The 20,064-nt window shown below is 47.3% G+C and overlaps 1 protein-coding gene across 1 annotated transcript in view; it reads left to right on the top strand.

Annotated features, from left to right (window-relative positions):
- Window positions 1–1,932: 1,932 nt before the first annotated feature.
- SCN11A (sodium voltage-gated channel alpha subunit 11) overlaps window positions 1,933–20,064 on the top strand; it is a gene marked incomplete at both ends in the record, with an annotated part of 71,204 nt that continues 53,072 nt past the window's right edge. Inside the window, 10 exons of the mRNA XM_080715869.1 lie at window positions 1,933–2,199; window positions 3,298–3,464; window positions 4,492–4,599; window positions 5,367–5,459; window positions 9,964–10,092; window positions 12,330–12,424; window positions 16,299–16,472; window positions 18,094–18,160; window positions 18,324–18,465; window positions 19,568–19,765. Coding sequence (XP_080571995.1) covers window positions 1,933–2,199; window positions 3,298–3,464; window positions 4,492–4,599; window positions 5,367–5,459; window positions 9,964–10,092; window positions 12,330–12,424; window positions 16,299–16,472; window positions 18,094–18,160; window positions 18,324–18,465; window positions 19,568–19,765 — 1,440 coding nt within the window. The remainder of the gene's footprint in view (window positions 2,200–3,297; window positions 3,465–4,491; window positions 4,600–5,366; window positions 5,460–9,963; window positions 10,093–12,329; window positions 12,425–16,298; window positions 16,473–18,093; window positions 18,161–18,323; window positions 18,466–19,567; window positions 19,766–20,064) is intronic.

The following is a 20,064-nucleotide window of genomic DNA, read 5'->3' as shown; positions in this document are numbered from 1 at the left end:
GTGTGTGTGTGTGTTACTGGGGATGGAACCCAGGGGAATTCTACCTCCAAACTACACCCCAGCCTTATTTTTTATTATTTATTTTGAAACTGGGTCTCACTGAGTTGCAAAGGGCCTCACTAAGAAGTAGCTGAGGCTGGCTACGAACTACAATCCTCGTCTCAGCCTCCTGAATGCTGGATTACAAGTGTGTGCAACCACACCTGGCTCTCTCTTTTCTATTCTTACCTTTTCTCAGTTGGTCAAATCATTTAGTTGACTTGATATTTAAACCATGGATTTTAGAGAACTTTGGTTTTTAGATGAAATTTATAATTATCTTTTTTTTACAGATTGAAAAATAGTTTTTTTTTAAAAAATTGTACTTTGTTGTGCATTTTCAGGATTTTTCTCAGAGTTCTCTGACATCTAATTCTCCTCCTCCTCCTCCTCCTCCTCCTCCTCCTCCTCCCCCTCCCCCTCCTCCTCCTCTTTTTCTTTCTTTTTGGTCCTGAACATTGAATCCAAGATTGGTACTGGGGATTGAACGCCACCTCTGAGTGACACCTCCAGCCCTTTTTACTTTATTTTGAAACAATCTCACTAAGTTGCTGAGGGCCTCACTAAGTAGCTAAGGCTAGCCTTAAACCTGTGATCCTCCTGTCTCAGTCTGTCAAGTACTGGGATTACAAGCGCCCTCCACTGCACCTGGCTTCTGACTTTGATTCGACTGAGAACAGCTGTCCGAGGCCTCCGCGTGCGTTCCCTGCATGGCCGAGTCCAATACACTATGCCAGGAGTCCATGCACTGCGCTCTTATGGATCAACTTTGCATTGTCTGGAAGCATTACTTAAATAATTGTTTTTTGTAAAATGTCATTTAATGTTTGAAAAATTTACCCTAATACTTTATTGTTGGCAGAACATGGGAAACAATTGGATTTAGTCGATTTAATTCTTCAACCAATTTTTTTTAGCAATACAATCTATTTCCTGCCCAGAAAAAAATTGTCAGAATTAAGTTTTTGCTGTATAAATTTCAAAATAAAGATTTGACTCATTCCAAATTTTGCCAAGTATAGCATAGCCATGTTAATTTCCCATCAGCTTATCATTTTATAAGTAAATATAATGTTTATTTCCATAGTACAAGTTTTCTATGCATAATTTTATTAAAGAATAGCCGACGCTCCCGTGAGGTTGTTTTTGTTCTTGAGAAAATTATACTGCGTGTAGACTTACTTTGCCAAATTTATTCGAGTTGATAATTTTTATAGAGTCCTTTTTTCTCTGGGTCAAGTTTTGTAGGTTTCAGGGTTACACTGTGAGTTTTCAGTTTCTTTAGCATCTGCAACAAATTTTAACATGTGATGTTTCAGGAGTCATCAGTTCGATTTTATATTATTATTGTTGTTATTGTCGTTAAGGTTTTTTTCCCCTCAAGAACTCAGGCAAAATATCCCCCAGGGTCAAAATGGCAGGCTGGGTGACGCCGGTCTCTTCTTTAATACTCACATGATTTATATTTAATTTAATATTCACCTGATTATATCAACAGCCCTCTGCTGGGTCTGGCTTAACTGAGCATAAATTACCTTCCATAGAAGCCCATGGTCCTTACTCAAAACTCTAGGCCTTTCCACACACTTTTTCCTGATTAAAGCCTTCTCTGGGTTTTAATCTGAGAGACTAGGCTTCTTCTGTTCGCGTGCTCAGCTTCCCGCTTGCCCAGGCCTTCCAGGAAGGATGGGTGCCCTGGTCCTGTGTTGGTCTCTGCCGCACCCCTGTGTGCTCACTCTGACCTGCCGCACGCCACACCCGTCCCTCCTGCGAGCCTCAACTCTTGTGGATTCAGGATGTCGTAAGAGCCAGACCCAGGGAAGGCTGCACTCCGCCTGCCTCCCGGAGCTATCCGAGGGTCTGTGGCTTCTGGTCTCCACTTCCAGGGTGAAGATGGACGACAGGTGTTATCCGGTGATCTTCCCAGATGAGCGGAACTTTCGCCTCTTCACTTCCGACTCTCTGGCTGCCATCGAGAAGCGGATCGCTGCCCAAAAGGAGAAAAAGAAGTCCAAAGACAAGACAGCCGGCGAACCCCAGCTGCGGCCTCAGCTGGACCTGAAGGCCTCCCGGAAGCTGCCCAAGCTCTACGGAAACATTCCCCGTGAGCTGATCTCGAAGCCGCTGGAGGACTTGGACCCTTTCTACAGAAACCACAAGGTATGCGTGGAGAGGCGGGTCGTCCAGCTGTGCAGCCCAACGCAAGCTACGGGTTCTCCACACACCAGCCTTGGGTGTGCAGGGCAGGCCCGCCTCTCCTCGCTAACCCCCCTGTCTTTGCCTTCTTAGTCCTGAGAACCCTTTTGATCTTCGTTTTCTCTCTCTAATATGTGTATTGGGAAGGAGAGGATGAGCAGCAGCTAAAGGTTAAAAGGAAAGCAGAGAAGACAGACGGGCGGGGAAGCTGGGACTCGCACTCAGGGATGTCTTCCGATAGGTGCAGGCAACTTCCTCCTGGAGCAGCTCCCATGCTGAGCTGCAGAGGAAAGGGGTGGAGATGTGTCTCCAAGCCCGCAGGAGGAGCTGGTGACTGTCATTCGAATAGTTAAATCCTGGCAAGTGTAGTTAGATGCAATTAGCTAAAACATTTAAAGCATTAGGCCTCAGACGCATGCCATGAAGTTCCATATGAAGGGTTTTGTTTGCCCCGGTTGTTACTCCCTACACCTCCTTTACATATTCTCAGGGCCGTTTTCTTATTTTCTGGTTCCTCCAGAGGATCCCACTGTGGACTACCCCAATAGTCCATAATAGATATCCTAACACTTATTTTGAGAACCAAGCTCTGTGTGTGTGTGTGTGTGTGTGTGTGTATGTGTGTGTGTGTGTGTGTGTGTGTGTGTGTGTGTGTGTGTGTAGAGGGGATCTATTGGCCTCCAGATTCCCAGAAAGTACTTTGGACATCAGAATGACAGTTCTACAACCAGAAGCTGCAGTTCCCATTAAAAGCCAAGCCAGGGCCGGGCATGGTGGTGCACACTCGTAATCCCAGTACCTGGGAGGCCGAGACAGGAGGATCACAGGGTCAAGACCGACCTCAGCAAATGTAGCAAGACACTCAGGAACCTAGCATGACACTCTCTCAAAAACACAACAAAACAAAGTGGGTGGGGTATGGCCTGGAGGGAAACATGACCCTGGGTTCAATTTCTAGTACCACACACAAAAAAATAAGACAAGCCAGGGCTCAACCAACAGTTGCCTTGAACCCCTGTAAGCCAACACGTCTCATTCCTGTTCTGTTCTGTGTTTTTGCAGACATTCATGGTGTTGAACAAGAAGAGAACAATCTACCGCTTCAGCGCCAAGCGTGCCCTGTTCATTCTGGGGCCCTTCAATCCACTCAGAAGTCTCGCCATCAGGATCTTGGTCCATTCATATCCTTTTATAAGTCCAGGCCTCAGGAAAGGTGCTCAAGCTTTGGGGTGTTCGTGTGTTTATTGAGTGAAAGCAGGTACTCGTCCTGTCCACCCTCTGAGTGGCAGGTGCTGTGCCCGGGCTCTGGGAGCAGGTTCCAAAAGGAGGGAGCACAGGAAGCAGGCAGGTTCTAGAGTGAGTTCCTGCATGTGGAAGCAGCTGCAGGGAGAGACAATTGTGCCTTGAGGGCACCAAAGATGGCTCCTTAAAGAAGGATCCCCTAGCCGGGCGTGGAGGCGGAGACAGGAGGATCGCGCAGGTTCGAAGCCAGTGGCGCTGGCTTAAGAGACACTGTTTCCAAATAAAAATATAAAATAGGTCTGGGAGTGTAGCCCGGAGGTAGAAGGATTCCATCCCCAGTACCACCAAAAAAAAAAAAAAAAAAAAAAAAAAAAGGATCCCCTATGTGGATACCCAAACTCAGCTGTGCACCACCTCGAGCCGACCAATGTTTTGTGTTGGAGCTACACCATGTTTAAAACATTTGGGAAACATTTTCCAACATGCCAAGTCCAGATTCCCAGTAAAACAGAACCTCTGGCAGGTCTAGACCTGTGTCCCCCGAAGATGTGCCTTAGTGAGGAACCATTGCCTCTTGCAGGGGACACACGATCTCTGTCTCATCACCACTCAGCTGCCCATCTCACTGCTATAACCCCAAGAGCTGACCACGTGGCTTAGAGGAAGGAAGATCTTCGCTCATGGTTTCCTTGGAGATTTTGGGTTTAGTGCACGTGAGGCTGGGGACTGTGGACCTCAGGATATGGCAGCAGGAAGCAGAGTGGAGAGTGTACAGCTTCGCTCTCATGCCATGGGGCGGGAGCAAGAGAGGAAGCAAGGAGAGGAGGAACCATATGTAATCCCCAAGGCTGCATCCTCAGGACCACCTCCTCCAGCCTAGGTTTCCACCAGGATAGATCCATTGCAGTCAGTGGAAGCCCTGCTTCCATCATTGCTACCTTGTTTCCATGAGAGCCAGGCGGGCATTAGAAATCCAAACCGTTATGCCTCCTCTGTCCCCCTCCTGTGGCCCAGCATCAGCCCATTTCACAAACACGTGACTTTCCAGCCTGAACTTGGTGTGTTCATGGCCTCGGTTTTAAAGGATGAAGACAGGCAGGAGTTATTACGCATTCTTGGCAGGTGTGGGCGGTAGCGGAGGTGCGAGGACATTTTAGACCAAGAAGGTGAGAAGAGATGTGGACGCGTAAACATAATAAAATGTCAAGGAGAATGGTGATGAATAATTAGTTAGGTTGGTTTCCCTAGAAACAGGACCTGAGATGGGCCTTTCCTTCCTTCCTTTTTTAATTTTTTTTTTTTTTTTTGGTACTGGGATTGAACCCAAGAGCGTTCTACTTCCGAGCTATACCCCCAACCCTTTTTGTTTTATTTTACTTTAAGTTTGAAACACGCTCTCACTCGGTTGCTCAGAGTCCTACGAAGTTGCTGAGGCTGGCTTCCAACCCGCGATCCTCCTGTCTCGGCCTCCCAAGTACAGGTATGATGGTGTGCACCACCGCGCCCAGCTGAGGCGGGACTCTCATTTAAGTGATTTAGCAGAGAGCTCTGTGCAGAAGAAGGAGAGGCGAGGCAGGGCCCAGGGAAGGGCTAGGCTCGGCCGGCGTTTTAGCCAAGTCCACTGACGCCTGGTGCCCGAGGGTCGCGGGGGCGGGGGACACCCAACTTGGAGGCAACGGGTAGATTGCTGTAAATCTGGGCCAGCCAGGCACAGGGACAGGAGTGTGCAGCTCGACCGACCTGGGCAGGGCACCACCCAGCAGGGAGCAGTTCTCTAGAGGAGATGGCAGAGGCGTCTGCAGGAGAGGCAACCCGGAGGTACCTCGGGAGAGCTGCTCGCCAGGCCAGGTCAGTGATCCGCCTTAACGGGCGCGGCCCACCGTGTTCAGCATGTTCATCATCTGCACCGTGGTCATCAACTGTGTGTTCATGGCTACGGCTCGAGTGAAGGACAGCAACCGCACAGAGACAGACACCACCGAGTGAGTACCTCCCCAGCGCTTCACACACGCCCGGGGCAAGGCGTGGTGGCTCATGCCTGTAATCCCAGGACTTGGGAGGCTGAGGCAGGAGGATGGCGGGTTTGAGGACAGCCTCAGCAACCTAATGAGACCCTGTTTCAAAATAAAAGAGGCTGAGAGTATGGCTCAGAGGGAGAATGTCCCTGGGTTCAATACCCAGTAACACACACACACACACACACACACACACACACACACAAATAAACCCCAAACAAAAACAAAAAACAAAACAAATATACCTTAAAGAATTATATATAACTGTATACAATTATGTACAACTATATTCACATTTAGAGAAAGAGTAAGCTCCCAACCATCTCATTTCCCCAGTGTAAATGCTAGCAGACTCAGATTTATTTTGGGAGGGTTACATATTTTTTTTACAAGTGCTTTTAAAGGACTTTGAAAAGTTTTTTTTAAAAAATTTCTAAGTATTTCATGCTTTTCTAGATGTCCCAATAATAAAATTGTCATTATTTTAGTGAGACATAATATTTATATATTTAGGGTATTTTATGATAATCCAATACATGTACAAAAAGCATCTCCATCTTTTCATATATAAATCATTTTTATGGATGGGGAATCTTGTGCTCTTCTTTTCTAGTTATTTTGAAGTATTTCATAGATTGTCCTTACCCAGAGGTACCCTTTCATGTTATGGAAAACCAGAACTAATTTCTCCTCTCTCTCTCTCTCTCTCTTTTTTTTTTTTTTGGTGGTATTGAGGGTGGAACCCAGGGGCTTTCTACCTCCGGGCTCTACTCCCAAACCTACTTTATATTTTATTTGGAAACAGGGTCTCACTAAGTTGCTGAGAGCCTCACTAAGTAGCTGAGGCTGGCTTTGAACCTGCGCGATCCTCCTGTCTCAGCCTCCCAAGCGCGGGGATCACAAGCGTGCGCCACCACGCCCGGCCTAATTTCTCCTCTCTAATAATGTTTTAGTGCTCCGTATTTAACTTCTTCCAGCTCCCCTTTCCACTTGCCCTTCCCAGTCTCTGGTGACCTCTGCTTCACAGCAGTCTATGAAATGAACTATGTAGTTTTTACAAATGAGTTTGTCTTTCTGTATTTAGCTTATTTTACTTAACAGAATTTCCTCCAGTTCCAGCCAGGTTGCTGCAAATGAGAAGATTTTATTCTTTTTTATGGCTAAATGGTATCCATCGCATTGACATATATTATTTAAGTAGTTATACATATATTATATGTGTGTATACATATAACATTCCATTCCATATACATATATGTTTTCACATTTTGTATCCACTCATCCAGCAATGGACATTCAGGTGGAGTCCATGGTTTAGCTACTGTGAATAGTGCTACAATAAACCCAAGAGTGCCCGTATCTTTTTGGTCTATTCATGTAATATCTCCTTTATTGGATGTCTACCCGCCTGTGGAATTGCTGAGTCATGTGATAGTTCTATTTTTAGTTTTTTTTTTTAATGCAGTTTAGACTTTATTGTTTATCATGGTGGGAGAAACCTTTCCATAGTCTCACTCTGTTTTGGGTACTGGGGAATGAATCCAAGGGCATACTACTTCTGAGCTCCACTCCCAGACCTCTTTCTTTCTTTCTTTCTTTCTTTCTTTCTTTCTTTATTTATTTATTTATTTTTTAATTTTTTATTGGTGCATTATATTCATACAACTTATTGGGGTAAAAAACTTGTGTGTACAAACATGTACTCATCGCTGATTTAACCCCTACCCAAATCCCACCCCATTCCCTCTCCGTCCCTCCCTCCCTTGCTTGGCTTAGTGATTGACTTCGATATGTTTAAGTGCATTGTGAGCTTTAGAGATTTTCCTCTTCCCCCCTCGTTTCTCCTCCTTTAGGTTGTCTTGTTTGCTCCTCTTTTCTCCCTAACTCTCACATATTAGGGAAAGCATCTGATTTCTTATTTTTTTATTTTTAGTTCTTTGAGGAATCCCCATAATGCTGTAAAAGTTCACATTTCTGCCCACGTATGTACAGAGTTCCCCTTTCTCCGCAGCCCTGCTGGTGTTTGTTATTTTTTGTCTTTTTGGTGATTTCCACTCTGAGTCAGGTGAGATGACCCTCACTGTGGTTTTGATTTGCATTTCCCCGATCGAGTATGATGACGAACATTGCTTCATATACTTGTTGGTCCTCTGCATGTCTTCTTTTGAGAAGTGTCTACACAGATCATGAGCTTATTTTTAATCAGATTATGATATATTTCCCCGCTGAGTTGTTTTTTAGTTCCTCTTATATTCTGGATATTAATCTCTTGTCAGAGGAATAGTTTGCAGGAATTTTTCCTTCCCTATCCTGCATGTTCTCTCTTAATTCTTTAAACTATTTTCTTTGTTTTATAGTTATTGATTTTCAATTTAATTCAGCTGTGGTCAGATTATAGCCTCTGTAAGATTTCAATCTTTTGAAACCAAGAGAAACCTGTTTTATTGTCAGTCTTGGGAAATGTTTCAGGAGCTCTTGAAAAGGATGCTATAGTTATTCCATAAATGGTCGGTTGAAGTGGTTGACTGTGTCACTGAGATCTTTTACACCTTTACAGATTTTTCTACCATGAATTACAGGAAGAGACTTGAGGTCTCCCTTTGTGATTGTATATATTTTTAATTTTTCCTCTCCTTTTGCTAAACTTTGTGTTGTGTGTCTGGAAGCACACATAATTTAATATTATCACATCTTCTTGGTGTACTCATTCTTTTATCTTGATGAAACGGTGTCGTTGTTTCCAGCAGTACATTTTAATGTTTTCCTCACCTGTTATCAATACAGCTGCTCCAACTTTCTTCTTTGTTTGTGGTATATCTTTTCCCACCCTTTCGCTTTCAACCCTTGTGTTGAATCATGGCATATCTCTTGTAAAAAGCATATGGGTGTGTTTTCATTTTTGTTTTTGTGGTTTATCAATTCAGTCTGTGTCTTTTGATTAAATATTTAGTTCATTAACATTTAATATAGTTATGGTTATACTTGGATTTGGGGCCATTTTTAAAATTGGGTTTCTCTTTAACTTATCTTTTTGTTCCTTTGCTATTTTATTAATCCCCCATTTCTGCATCCTTCTGTGTTAATTGGGTATGTTTTAGTGTTTCATCTTAATCCTTTACTGGATTTTTAGCTTTCCTTTCTTCTTTTCCTCCTCCTTTCCTTGTACTGAGAGATCGAACATAGGGGCTCTCTACCTCTTAGCTACAACTCCTTTTTAATTTTTTTTTTTTTTACTTTGAAATATGGTCTCACTAAATTTCTGCAGGTCTCACTAAATTGCCGAGCCTCGCCACGAACCTGCAATCCTCCTGTCTCAACTTCCCAAGTACTAGGATTATAGGTGTAATGCTCTAGATTTGTAATAAGTCTTAATATACAGATATGTGAGACTTCCAACTTTATTTTGCTTTTTCAAGATCACTTGGGCTATTCTGGTCTCTTGAAATTCCATATGAATTTTAGAATAGAATTATATAGTTTGCAAAAAAAAAAAAGCTAGTGGAGTTTTGACAAGGACTGCATTGAATCTGTAGATAACTTTGGGTAGCACAACATCTCAACAATATGAAACCTCCCAGCTCATGAGTATAGGATGTTGGAAGACCCAGTTTTCGCCTGGCTACTTACTCTCCTCATTGTCCCCTTCTCTGTAGCAGAGCCACATCTCTAGCCTGGTTGGGACAAACTATAACCTCTAGTCCGAGGGGCCATTTGGGCTGAAATCATCTTCAAGAATATGGCCAACAAGCTGGGCATACGTGCCTGATACGTGCCTGTAATCCCAGTACTTGGGAGGCTGAGATAGGAGGATTGTAGGTTTGAGGACAACCTCAGTAATTTAGCACGACTCTCAGCAACCTAGCAAACCTGTTTCAAAACAAAAAATAAAAAATGGTAAGGGATCTAAGGGTGTGGCTAAGAAGTAGAATGCCTCTGGGAGTTCAATCCCTGATAACAGACAGACACACACACACACACACACACACACACACACACACACACACAGAATATGGCCATCAAGCAGACTTTGTTTTTTTTTTTTTTTTGGTGGTACTGGGGTTCCTGGAAGCCCTTCTACCTCCGGGCTACACTCCCAGACCTATTTTTTTATATTTTCATTTTGGAAACAGGGTCTCCTAAGCCAGCGCGCGCGGGCTGGCTTCGAACCTGCGCGATCCTCCTGTCTCCGCCTCCCAAGCGCGGGGATTACAAGCGTGCGCCACCACGCCCGGCCTTCAAGCAGACTTTGTCAAGTAGCTTCACAACCATATCCCCAGGCCTGTTTCTCATAAATTCTGAATACCAGAACTTGCTTGAGGGTCTTGCCTTTCTGAACTCTGGCTTGTTGAGGACCAGAATGTGAACCGTCACCCCAAAATGGAAAAAAAAATATCAAGGTCACGTAGGGCAGATAGACCCCATGGGCTTCCTGTCACTTACTGGGATTCTTCTTGTTTGGTTTGTTTCATAGACACGTCTTCACCGCGATTTATATTTTGGAAGCTATGATAAAAATATTGGCAAGAGGCTTCATCCTGGATGAGTTTTCTTTCCTTCGGGATCCTTGGAACTGGCTGGACTCCATTGTCATCGGAACCGCGTGAGATGTTACAGGCTTTTACTGGAGAGATTGGGGTGGGGATGAAGTCCCTTTGCCTCTACCGGGGCGCTGTGAGTTCTCGTGAGCGGCAGAGGTGGTCTGTTAGTGCCCAGCGTTGAGTGCAGTGGGGGTGAGCCCTGGACAGCGCCGTGCAGCAGGCGGCCAGAGGTCTCCGACACAAACTCAAGTCGAGGCCAACTTTCCAGCTCCCTTCCTTCAGCCGGTCGTGCACCAGCACTGGCTTCTTACGGGCTGGGCTCTGTACAGGATATGCAGTGATTTTGAGTGTGGTGGCACACACCTGCAATCCCAGCACTCGGGAGGCTGAGACGGGAGGATCGCGGGTTTGAAGCCAGCCTTGGAAATTTAGGGAGGCCCTCAGCAACATAGGGGGACCCTTTCCAAGTGAAAAATAAAATAGGGCTGGAGTACAGCTTGGAGGTGGGATGCCCCTGGGTTCAGTCCCCAGGACCACCATCAATCGATCGATCGTTTCGGTATAAGAATGAAGTGAAGAAGAACACAGTTCTGAATCTCACGAAACTCACAGTCTAGAGGGAAAGAAACAATTAACGACCGTCACGTCGTGGTGTGAGAAGCACCAGGAGAGGGGCCAGGCTTGTAAGGGCCATCAGAGCATGCAGGGAGGCTAAGGGCTCTACAACAATCTCTGAGCTGGGTGGGGTGGTGCATGGCTGTAAGTCCAGTATTTGGGAGACTGAAACAGGAAGATCTAGGTTTGAGGTCAGCCTCGGTAACTTAGTAAGACCCTTTGCAACTTTGAGATCCTGTTTCAAAATTTAAAAAAAATTAAAAAGAGGACACGCTTGTAGAATGGTCCTGGGTTCAATCCCCAGCACAATACATACATACATACATACATACATACATACATATATACATACATATATATTTGTCTTCTCCATGTTTACTTCTAGAACTTTTATCCTCTGTGCGTTTCTGTTTAGGCCCTCGGTTCTTTCTGAGTTAATGTTTGTCATATGGGGCATGAAGTGTGGGTTGAAGTTCTTCCCAAAGGAGAGGACATTGATTTGGCACTGAATGACGAGACAAAGTCAGGAAAATAAAAATTAAAAAAGGGAATGGCTCGAGCCAGGCGTGATGGTGCAGCCTGTAATCCTGGTACTTGGGAGGCTGAGACAGAAGGATCACAGTTTTGAAGCCAGCCTCAGAAACTTAGGCCTTTAGCAATTTAGCAACACCTTATTTCCAAATAAAAAATAAAACAGGGCTGAAGATGTAGCTTGGAGGTAGAATGCCACTGGTGTCAGTCCCCAGCATCATACACACACAGACACAGACACACACAGACACACACACAGACAGACACACAGACACACACAGACACAGACACACACACAGACACAGACACACACACAGACACACACAGACACAGACACACACACACACACAGACACACACACACAGCATTGTGTATCTGGCCAGGAGTTAGGGTTAGCCCTTTTCATATATTTATCTGTTTAAGATTCCCCAAAGCCCTTATAGGTAGGTGTGATTAGTTTCAGAGTTTTACGTTTGAAGTTATTATTGGTGTGCCCATGGTCACTAGAAGATGGTGTCTAACTCAGTGATTAAGAGTGCGGGCTCTGAAGCCAAGCTGCCTGGGTCACGTCCAAGTTTAGCCCTGTAGTGTCTGGGAGTCTGTAGCAAAGTGTGCTGGGGCCTGGGATTTGGAAGCCAGGCCACAAATGTTTGTGGGAATTTCTGTTATCCGTGAACATAGCCACAAGTGCACGGACAATTTCAAGAAGTCCCTGTGTCTGTGTATAAAGATTCGCTAAAGCTGGCCGTGGTGACATATGCCTGTAATCCCAGACTTAGGCAACTGAAGCAGGAGGATGGCAGGTTTGAGACAAGCCTCAACAACCTAGCAAGATCTTCCGCAACTTAGACCACTTTTCAAGAACAAAATAATAATAAAAAATGGGCTGAGGAGGGATCTTGGAGGGAGGATGCCCCTGGGTTCAATTCCCAGTACCTAAAAAAGGATCAGCTGAGAACAGCTCCTGTGCATTGGGCCCACAGCCACGAGCGCTGGTCTTGCCGGGTCCTGAGATGATGGTGCGGCTAGGAAGGTGGGGCTGTGCCCTTGGTGGGCACAGGCCCGGGCTACATTTACTCCAGTCTTTGTGCCTGTGTGCAGTGCAGCCGCAGGGCCGCACAAACCCGGCTTCTTCCTGTGCTTTTTCTTGCAGGATTGTATTTTACATTCCAGGTCAAAAAATCAATCTGCTGTCCCTGCGGACCTTCAGAGTGTTCCGCGCTTTGAAAGCAATTTCAGTAGTTTCAGGTAAGTCGTGCTGGTGTCCAGCACTGGCTCTTCGTTGGAGAGAATGCTCTTCTCTCCTTAGAATTTAAAAAATGTCATGAGGTCAGCCAGAACTCAACAAACCCGCTCTATGTATTTGTTTGGTTGGTCAACCCATATTTATTAAGCACCTAATATGTCCGGCACTATCCTAGATACTCAGGACCTGTCAGTGAGGAAATAAAGACCTGCCCTCAGAACTTTATGTTCTAGTGTCAGGGGGTCAGGAGACAGACATAAAGCAATAACTATAATAAAAAAAAACACAAATTATAACCAGGCAAAGTGGTGCATGCATATAATTCAAGTACTGGGGAGGCTGAGACAGGAGGATCGCAGGTTTGTGGCCAGCCTCAGAGACTTAGTGGGACCCTCAGCACCTTAGTGAGACCCTGTTTCAAAAATAAAATAAAAAGGGCTGGGTTTGTAGCTCAGAGATACAATCTCCAGTACCAAAACAAAAAACAAAACAAACCCCAACTCCCCCCATTAGAATGTAGATACAACAGGAGTTCTCAATAGGCCTATTGTGTGTAGAGGCGGCGACACTAAAGTTTTGCTCTGAGTGGCAAGACACACACAGTTGCCACTAACTGGGTCCCGAAGGCCGTGCGCTGGTCGCTGATCAGGTTAGGAGCTGGCTTTGGATGTGTTGTGTTGGAGATGGCCATGACACTTCCGATTGGGAGTGCCAGGGAGGCAGTTAGACATGAGCCTGGAATTCCAGGGAGCAGTCTGAGCTGCAGAGCCCACTGTGGGACTCCTGGCCCATAGATGGAATTTGAAGTGATAAAACCCGCTGAGATTACTGAGGGGCTGTTCCAGTCTGCGTTCTCACAGCCACAGTCTAAAGAGTGACCGTGTAACCTGGAGGAAAGAAGATGTATTTTCTTATGGCTTGGAGTTAATTGCATGTGAGGCCGGGAACGCGAATCTCAGGGCATGGCGTCAGGAGGAAGAGAGGGAGAGCGCATGGGCTGCGCTCCTCTGGTCATGGAGGCTGAAGCAAGGGAGCAGGGGAAGGAGGACCCATTTATGTAATCCCAAGGCTGCACCCCAGGGACCAGCTCCAGCCACACCCTGTGGCCTGGGTCCCACCCAGGTCAATCTGTTACACCGGATTTACCCACTGCTGGGGTGACAGCCCTCAGGACACAGTCACATCAGCTTCAAACATTAGTAAAGGAGCTCTTTAGGGGACCTTATCTACCTAACTATAATAGAGAGTGAGCTCAGATGGAGACCAGGGATGAGTCTCAAGACACTGAGACAATAAAGGGGGAAGAGGGCCGGGCGTGGTGGCGCACGCTTGTAATCCCCGCTCTTGGGAGGCGGAGACAGGAGGATCGCGCAGGTTCGAAGCCAGCCGCGCTGGCATAAGAGACCCTGTTTCAAAAATATAAAATAGGTCTGGGAGTGTAGCCCAGAGGTAGAAGGGCTTCCAGGAACCCCAGTACCACCAAAAAAATAAATAAATAAAAAAAATAAAGGGGGAAGAGGAGGAGCCGGAAAGGAGATAGAGGGAGCCAGCCCAGGGGCGGGAAGCCCAGGGGAGGAGGGCTGGCCCTGGGGATCAGGGGAAAAGGAACATGTGCAAATCTGAGGTTATTAGGGTACCACCTTGTCCTCTCTTTGCAAAACAAACACACACACAATCAAACGCTTTCCTAAAAATCCTTTCCCGCCCATCGTGGTGGCACATACCTGTAATCCCTGTACTTGGGAGGCTGAGACAGGAGGAGTGCAGGTTCGAGGCCAACCTCAGCATCTTAGTGAGACCCTGTTTCAGAATAAAAATAAACACATAAATAAAAAGGGCTGGGGCGTAGCTCAGAGGTAGAATGCCCCTGGCTTCAAAACCAGTACCAAGAATGCATGCATGCATGACTAAGTAAATGAATCAGCCCTTCCTCCCTGGAGCCTTTCTCCCTCCTCCTTCCTTTCCCTTCCAGTCCTCCCCCTCACTGACATCGGCAAGCTGTGAGCACCAAGGGGACCACGTGGTTGTGACTGCACAGACCCACACTCTGCTGCAGTACCCCTGACCCCCAAACCCAGGCCACGTGGGTCCTCTAGAAACAGAGGCCGTGGCTACTACTTTATGCAACTCTGGGAGAGCAGCTGCACGGTGACAGGTCCCAACGTGGCAGCCAGAGGGCACCCTGTCCAGTCTCCTCCTCCTCCTCCTCTTCCTCCTCCTCCTCCTCTTGCTCTTGGAGAGTAGGGTTGGGTTTCCAGGTGGATCGATAGGGAGCCTTCTGCAGGAGTTGAGCATCTATTTTCTCGTGGGGGAAGGAGCCTCGGTGCTCCCTCTCAAGCAGGTGTGCCTGGCCTCCAGTCTGGCCCGGGAAGCCCTGGGCTCTTACGGGACTAGTAAAACGTATTCAGGAATCACTACTATCTTTTATCTAAACATGGCGCTTTGGAGAAAGCTGGAGCCTCTTGCTATAAGTTAAAATCTGACTCCGTTGAGGCTGCGGTAGTTACCTCTTGTCTGGCTGTAATGGAGACGAAGCAAGGTCCAGTGTGGATGCAGGACCCCATCACACTGGACATCACGCCACACGGGAGGGGAAGCGCATCGCTGCAGGTGTGGCCTCGGGTTGGTGTTCTGGGGAGACTCCGCCACCTTTGGCTGTACCATTCGTGTTCCATACACTTTCGTCAAAGTCATTCCACGAGTCCACTGGGGACATCCACCATGTCCCCCCGCTTGGAGAGCCGTTTCATTAAATATTTTTATTGGAGCCGGGCGTGGTGGTACATGCTTGTAATCTCAGCGCTTGGGAAGCTGAGACGGGAGGATCACACAGGTTCAAAGCCAGCCTCAGCTTCTGAGTAAGGCCCCCAGCAACTTAGTGAGACCCTGTTTCCAAATAAAGTATAAAATAGGTCTGGGAGTGTAGCCCGGAGGTAGAAAGCCCCGGTTCCATCCTCAGTACCACACACGTACACAATACTTTTATTGTCGCATTATAGTCTCATATAATGTAGTTCAGAGGGACAGGGACAGGCGTGGACACAGCGCCTGGCGGGCTTTCTCCCAGCTCCCTCCCCTCCCCCTTCCTCATACAGGGTTGAGACCAGCACTGAATGCATTCTCAGATACATAACATCACTGCTTCTGCCTCTCCCACCCTCGTCCCCTAGGCCCCTGGAGTTCCTCTTCTCTTCTTGCCTCTCCATTTTAAACGTGTCCTAGCACCCAAGGAGATCACATCCTGATTTTGTAGTTTTGTGAGTCTCACGCTGTTCCAGGGACATAGTAGGTGCTTAGTAAATATTTCCTAAACAATTAAACAAACAGGAAAATACCCTGTTATAACTGGTAATGTGAGTTTTTCTTCCTGGAACATACTATTTGGATCTGGATATAAAACTCTTTTGGCCTCCTCTCTCCCAACTTAGCCATGTCTCATGGCACCTGTACGCCTTGCTAGTAGACAGCGATTACCGAATGTTAAGTACAGGTCTGTCTGGATTTCTGCTGGGGGTCTGCCTTGGGCCTTAAAGCTGCCTGTGACCCCGTCCCACGGAGGCGCCTTCACACCGGTCCAGTTCTGCCTGTGCCTGTGTGACAGGCGTCTGCTCCGGGTGTCCTGGCTTGCCCCTCGGAGCAGCCCCGAGGCTGGCCCAGGGCAGGGGTGCAGGCACGGGGTGGAGGGGCTGGCTGCCTCCACGAGTCACAGCTTCTACGGCACAGGGTCGGAGCAGGAACTCCACTCAGGCCCCACACTCCTAGAACAGGCTGGTTCCTAGTCCCGGCGTCAGTTTGACCATCTCCCCAGACCTCGAAGGCTGCCATCACCCAGGCCTGGGGTGGTGGGGCTCCTCCCATGGCTGCCCTCCTCCTCAGGCCTCAAGGTCATCGTGGGAGCCTTACTGCGCTCCGTGAAGAAGCTCGTGGACGTGATGATCCTCACGCTCTTTTGTCTCAGCATCTTCGCCCTGGTAGGGCAGCAGCTCTTCATGGGAAATCTGAGCCAGAAATGTATCAGGATGAACTGTACCAAGAACTTTGAAACCGACGGTAATTACGCGCCTCTCCCCGCTTGGTTTCTGCATGGTTAAGGGTGTCTTATCCCTGCTCGTGCCACCTGCGTTCCTCGCTCTTCAGGGCAAGGGAGGATTCTGTCCATCCCGGGAGGACTCCGTGCATCTGGGTTCACACACGAGGAGGTACATTTCTTAGAGAACCTCGTGATCTTTGGGGTTCTCTGGAGAAGGAGATAGGAAGCTGTGCCCACCAGGGGAGGTACTGCTCCTGTTCTCTACAGAACGCCCAGACGAGGCCAGCGGCAGCCAGCATCTTCCAAGCCTCCCCCCTCCAAGTATTTTCTCAAAAGAAAACGTTCTCTCTGTGCCCACCACCTCTACACTGAGCTCAACCCAACACCTTTTTTTTTTTTTTTAATTTTGGTGTGGTACTGGGGATTGAACCCAGGGACATTCTACCTCTGAGATACACCCAGCCTTTCTAATTTTTATTTTGAAACAGGGTCTCACTAAGTTGCAGAGGCTGGCTGTGAACCTGTGATCGTCCTGTCTTAGCCTCCCAAGTACAAACGTGTACAGGTTGCTTAACACTGCACCTCGCTGGGCGTGGTGGCGCACGCTTGTAATCCCCGCGCTTGGGAGGCAGAGACAGGAGGATCGCGCAGGTTCAAAGCCAGCCGCGCGCGCTGGCTTAGGAGACCCTGTTTCCAAATAAAAATGTTAAAATAGGTCTGGGAGTGTAGCCCGGAGGTAGAAGGGCTTCCAGGAACTCCAGTACCACCAAAAAAACCCAAAAAAAACACTGCACCTCTTTTTTTTGTGGTACTAGGAATGGAACCCAGGGGCATTGTACCTCTGAACTACACCCCAGCCCTATTTTTTACCCTTTTTTATGTTCGAAACAGGGTCCCACTGAGTTGCAAAGGGCCTCGCTGAGTAGCTGAGGCTGTCTGTCAACCACGATGCTCTGGTCCCCACCTTCCAAATGCTGGGATTTCAAGTGTGCGCCACCACGCCCGGCTAACGCTGCACCTCTGGACATGAATATACATTGTAGACTGAGATTGTGCTCGGCCCTACCCCACCCTGCTGGTCTCTGATCCAGTCAGTGTTATCTATCTATCTATCTATCTATCTATCTATCTATCATCTCGCATCCATCTATCATCTGTCTACCATCTATCAATCATCTGTATCTATTGATCTATCATCTATTTACTATCAGCCATCTATCATATATCTGTCATCTATCTATACCTATTGATCTATCTACTGTCATCTATCTACTCTCTATCAGCCATATATCATATATCAATCATCTATCTATATCTATTGGTCTATCTACTATCTGTCTACCATCTATCATCCATTTACCATCTTTCTATCGTCTATATCTATTGGTCTATATATCATCTACCTATGTATCTTAAACTCAGTGTTATGAAGCCTCCGCGTCCCCCTCCGCTTCCCCCTCCTCTCCGTCCTCGCCCCTTGCTCCTTTGGGAAGGCTTAGGATTCAGCTTCCCTGGGAAACTCACTCAGATCTAAGAGGCTTACTTGCTCCTCTCAAGAAGTATCTGGGCGTTTGCCACTCTTTTTTTCTTCCTTTCTTTTTCTTTTTAAAAATCTGAATGTCTGGCTCTTTCTTCTCTCAGAAAGTTGCTTTGAAAAAGAAAACAATTCCAAAGAAGCCATTATGTGTGGCAACTGGCTCGGCAGCAGGTAAGAGGCTGGCGCCCCCGTGCAGAGCTCCCCAGGTCTCCCGCAGGATGGTCGCTGGCTGCCACTGCGCCAGGCGCTCTCTGAAGGAAGTGTCCTGGGAGGGCGGGGAGCTGGGCTGTGGGGAATGTAATTCTTTCTCTGTTCCTTTGTTTCCAACATCTAGACCCTGTCCCAATAATTCTACATGCAAAAGCACCAAAATTAATCCTGACTATAACTACACCAATTTTGACAACTTCGGCTGGTCTTTTCTCGCCATGTTCCGGCTTATGACCCAAGACTCCTGGGAGAAGCTTTACCGACAGGTGACCTGTTTGTACTCTCACCCTCCTCCCTCCCTCCCTCTGCCCCTCTCCCCTCATCTCCAATCCATCATTTATTTAAAACTTACCATCCATCCCTCGCTTCCGTTATCATCTTTACCAGTTATACTATTAAATTCTGCTTTAGAACTTCTGTTTGAAACTTTAAGAAAATTAGAAATGTGATGCAGGTGTGGTGGTACATGCCTGTAATCCCAGTACTTTGGAGGTTGAAATAGGGGGATCCCAGGCTCTGAGGCCAGCCTCAGCAACTTAGCAAGACCTTAGTACCAAACACAAAACAAAACAAAAAAAGGCAGAGTGTACCTTGAAGGTAAAATGCCTTTGGGTTCCATCCTCAGTACAAAAAAAAGTTATGATATTCGGAAAAAGATTGTATAAAATTTCTCTTCCTATAAGTATTGCCCCCTCCTGACTCCCAGCCACATCAAGTGATACCACTGGGCTATCTCTTATCTTTTATTTATTCATTTATAAATAATACCATAGCCACATTGTTCCAATGGATGACGGTGTTTAGGGTAGGCTCCCAATGTTGTATTATAGAAGATGTGTATAAATCCCAGCGGTACTGGGGATGGAACCCAGGGGCATTCTACCTCCAAGATACACCCCTAGCCCTAGTTTCTATTCTTTATTTTGAAACAAGGTCTCACTAAGTTGCAGAGGGCCTCACTAAGTAGCTGGGGCTGTCTGAGTATCCACTATCTTCCTGTCTCAGCCTCCCAAGTGCTGGGATTACAAGTGTGCGCCATCACATCTGGCCCCTTTCCACTTTAAAAATACAAAATGCAAAACAAAAAGTTAGATGCTCTGAAAAAATATGAAAGTAAAAAATTTGCGGAGAAGTCACAGATAGTAAAGTCACTGAGACTCCGCAGGATGTACGGATGATATCCAGATCACCATGAGATGGGGCGTCGGAGTCCCTGGGTGGCTGGAGAGGCTGCAGGCAAGACTTCAAGAGGCCCGGCCACCTAGTGCTGGGGAAAGACCAATTGTGACCATGACGGTCTTGCTTGGGGTGACAGTGGCCCCCTGTAGAAGAGGCATCTGATGCCAGCGTGCGCCCTGCCCCTTGCAGACCCTGCACACCTCCGGGCCCTACGCCGCCTTCTTCTTCGTGGTGATCATCTTCCTGGGCTCTTTCTACCTGATTAACTTAACCCTGGCGGTGGTCACCATGGCCTACGAGGAGCAGAACCGGAACGTAGCTGCGGAGACAGAGGCCAAGGAGAAGATGTTTCAGGAAGCCCAGCAGCTGTTAAAGGAAGAGAAGGAGGTTGGGACATGGGGGGGTTAGACAGTGGGGTCCGCTTAGGGCTCAGAGGGACCCCAGAGGCAATGGGGCTTGAGGCTCAGTGCCGCCTCGGGACCACGACCTCAGCGCTTCCCCACCTGTGCTTTCCTGAGTTTAAGCCCTTGCAGGCTGGCCGGCCGTGCTGAGCCCTCTGGTTGTCCCGGCACTGGACTCTCGAGAGCAGGGAGCCCTTGTTCTTGGATGCTTTGGGTCTCCCAAAGTGTCTGCCTTCTAGAGCAGGTCCCACATTGCTGCGTGGAGAGATGTATGTAAACCCAGGC

This window comes from Muscardinus avellanarius, assembly GCF_963383645.1.
Source record: "Muscardinus avellanarius genome assembly, chromosome: 18".
In the NCBI taxonomy this organism is placed as follows: domain Eukaryota; kingdom Metazoa; phylum Chordata; class Mammalia; order Rodentia; family Gliridae; genus Muscardinus; species Muscardinus avellanarius.
This window is presented reverse-complemented; position numbering and strand designations above follow the sequence as displayed.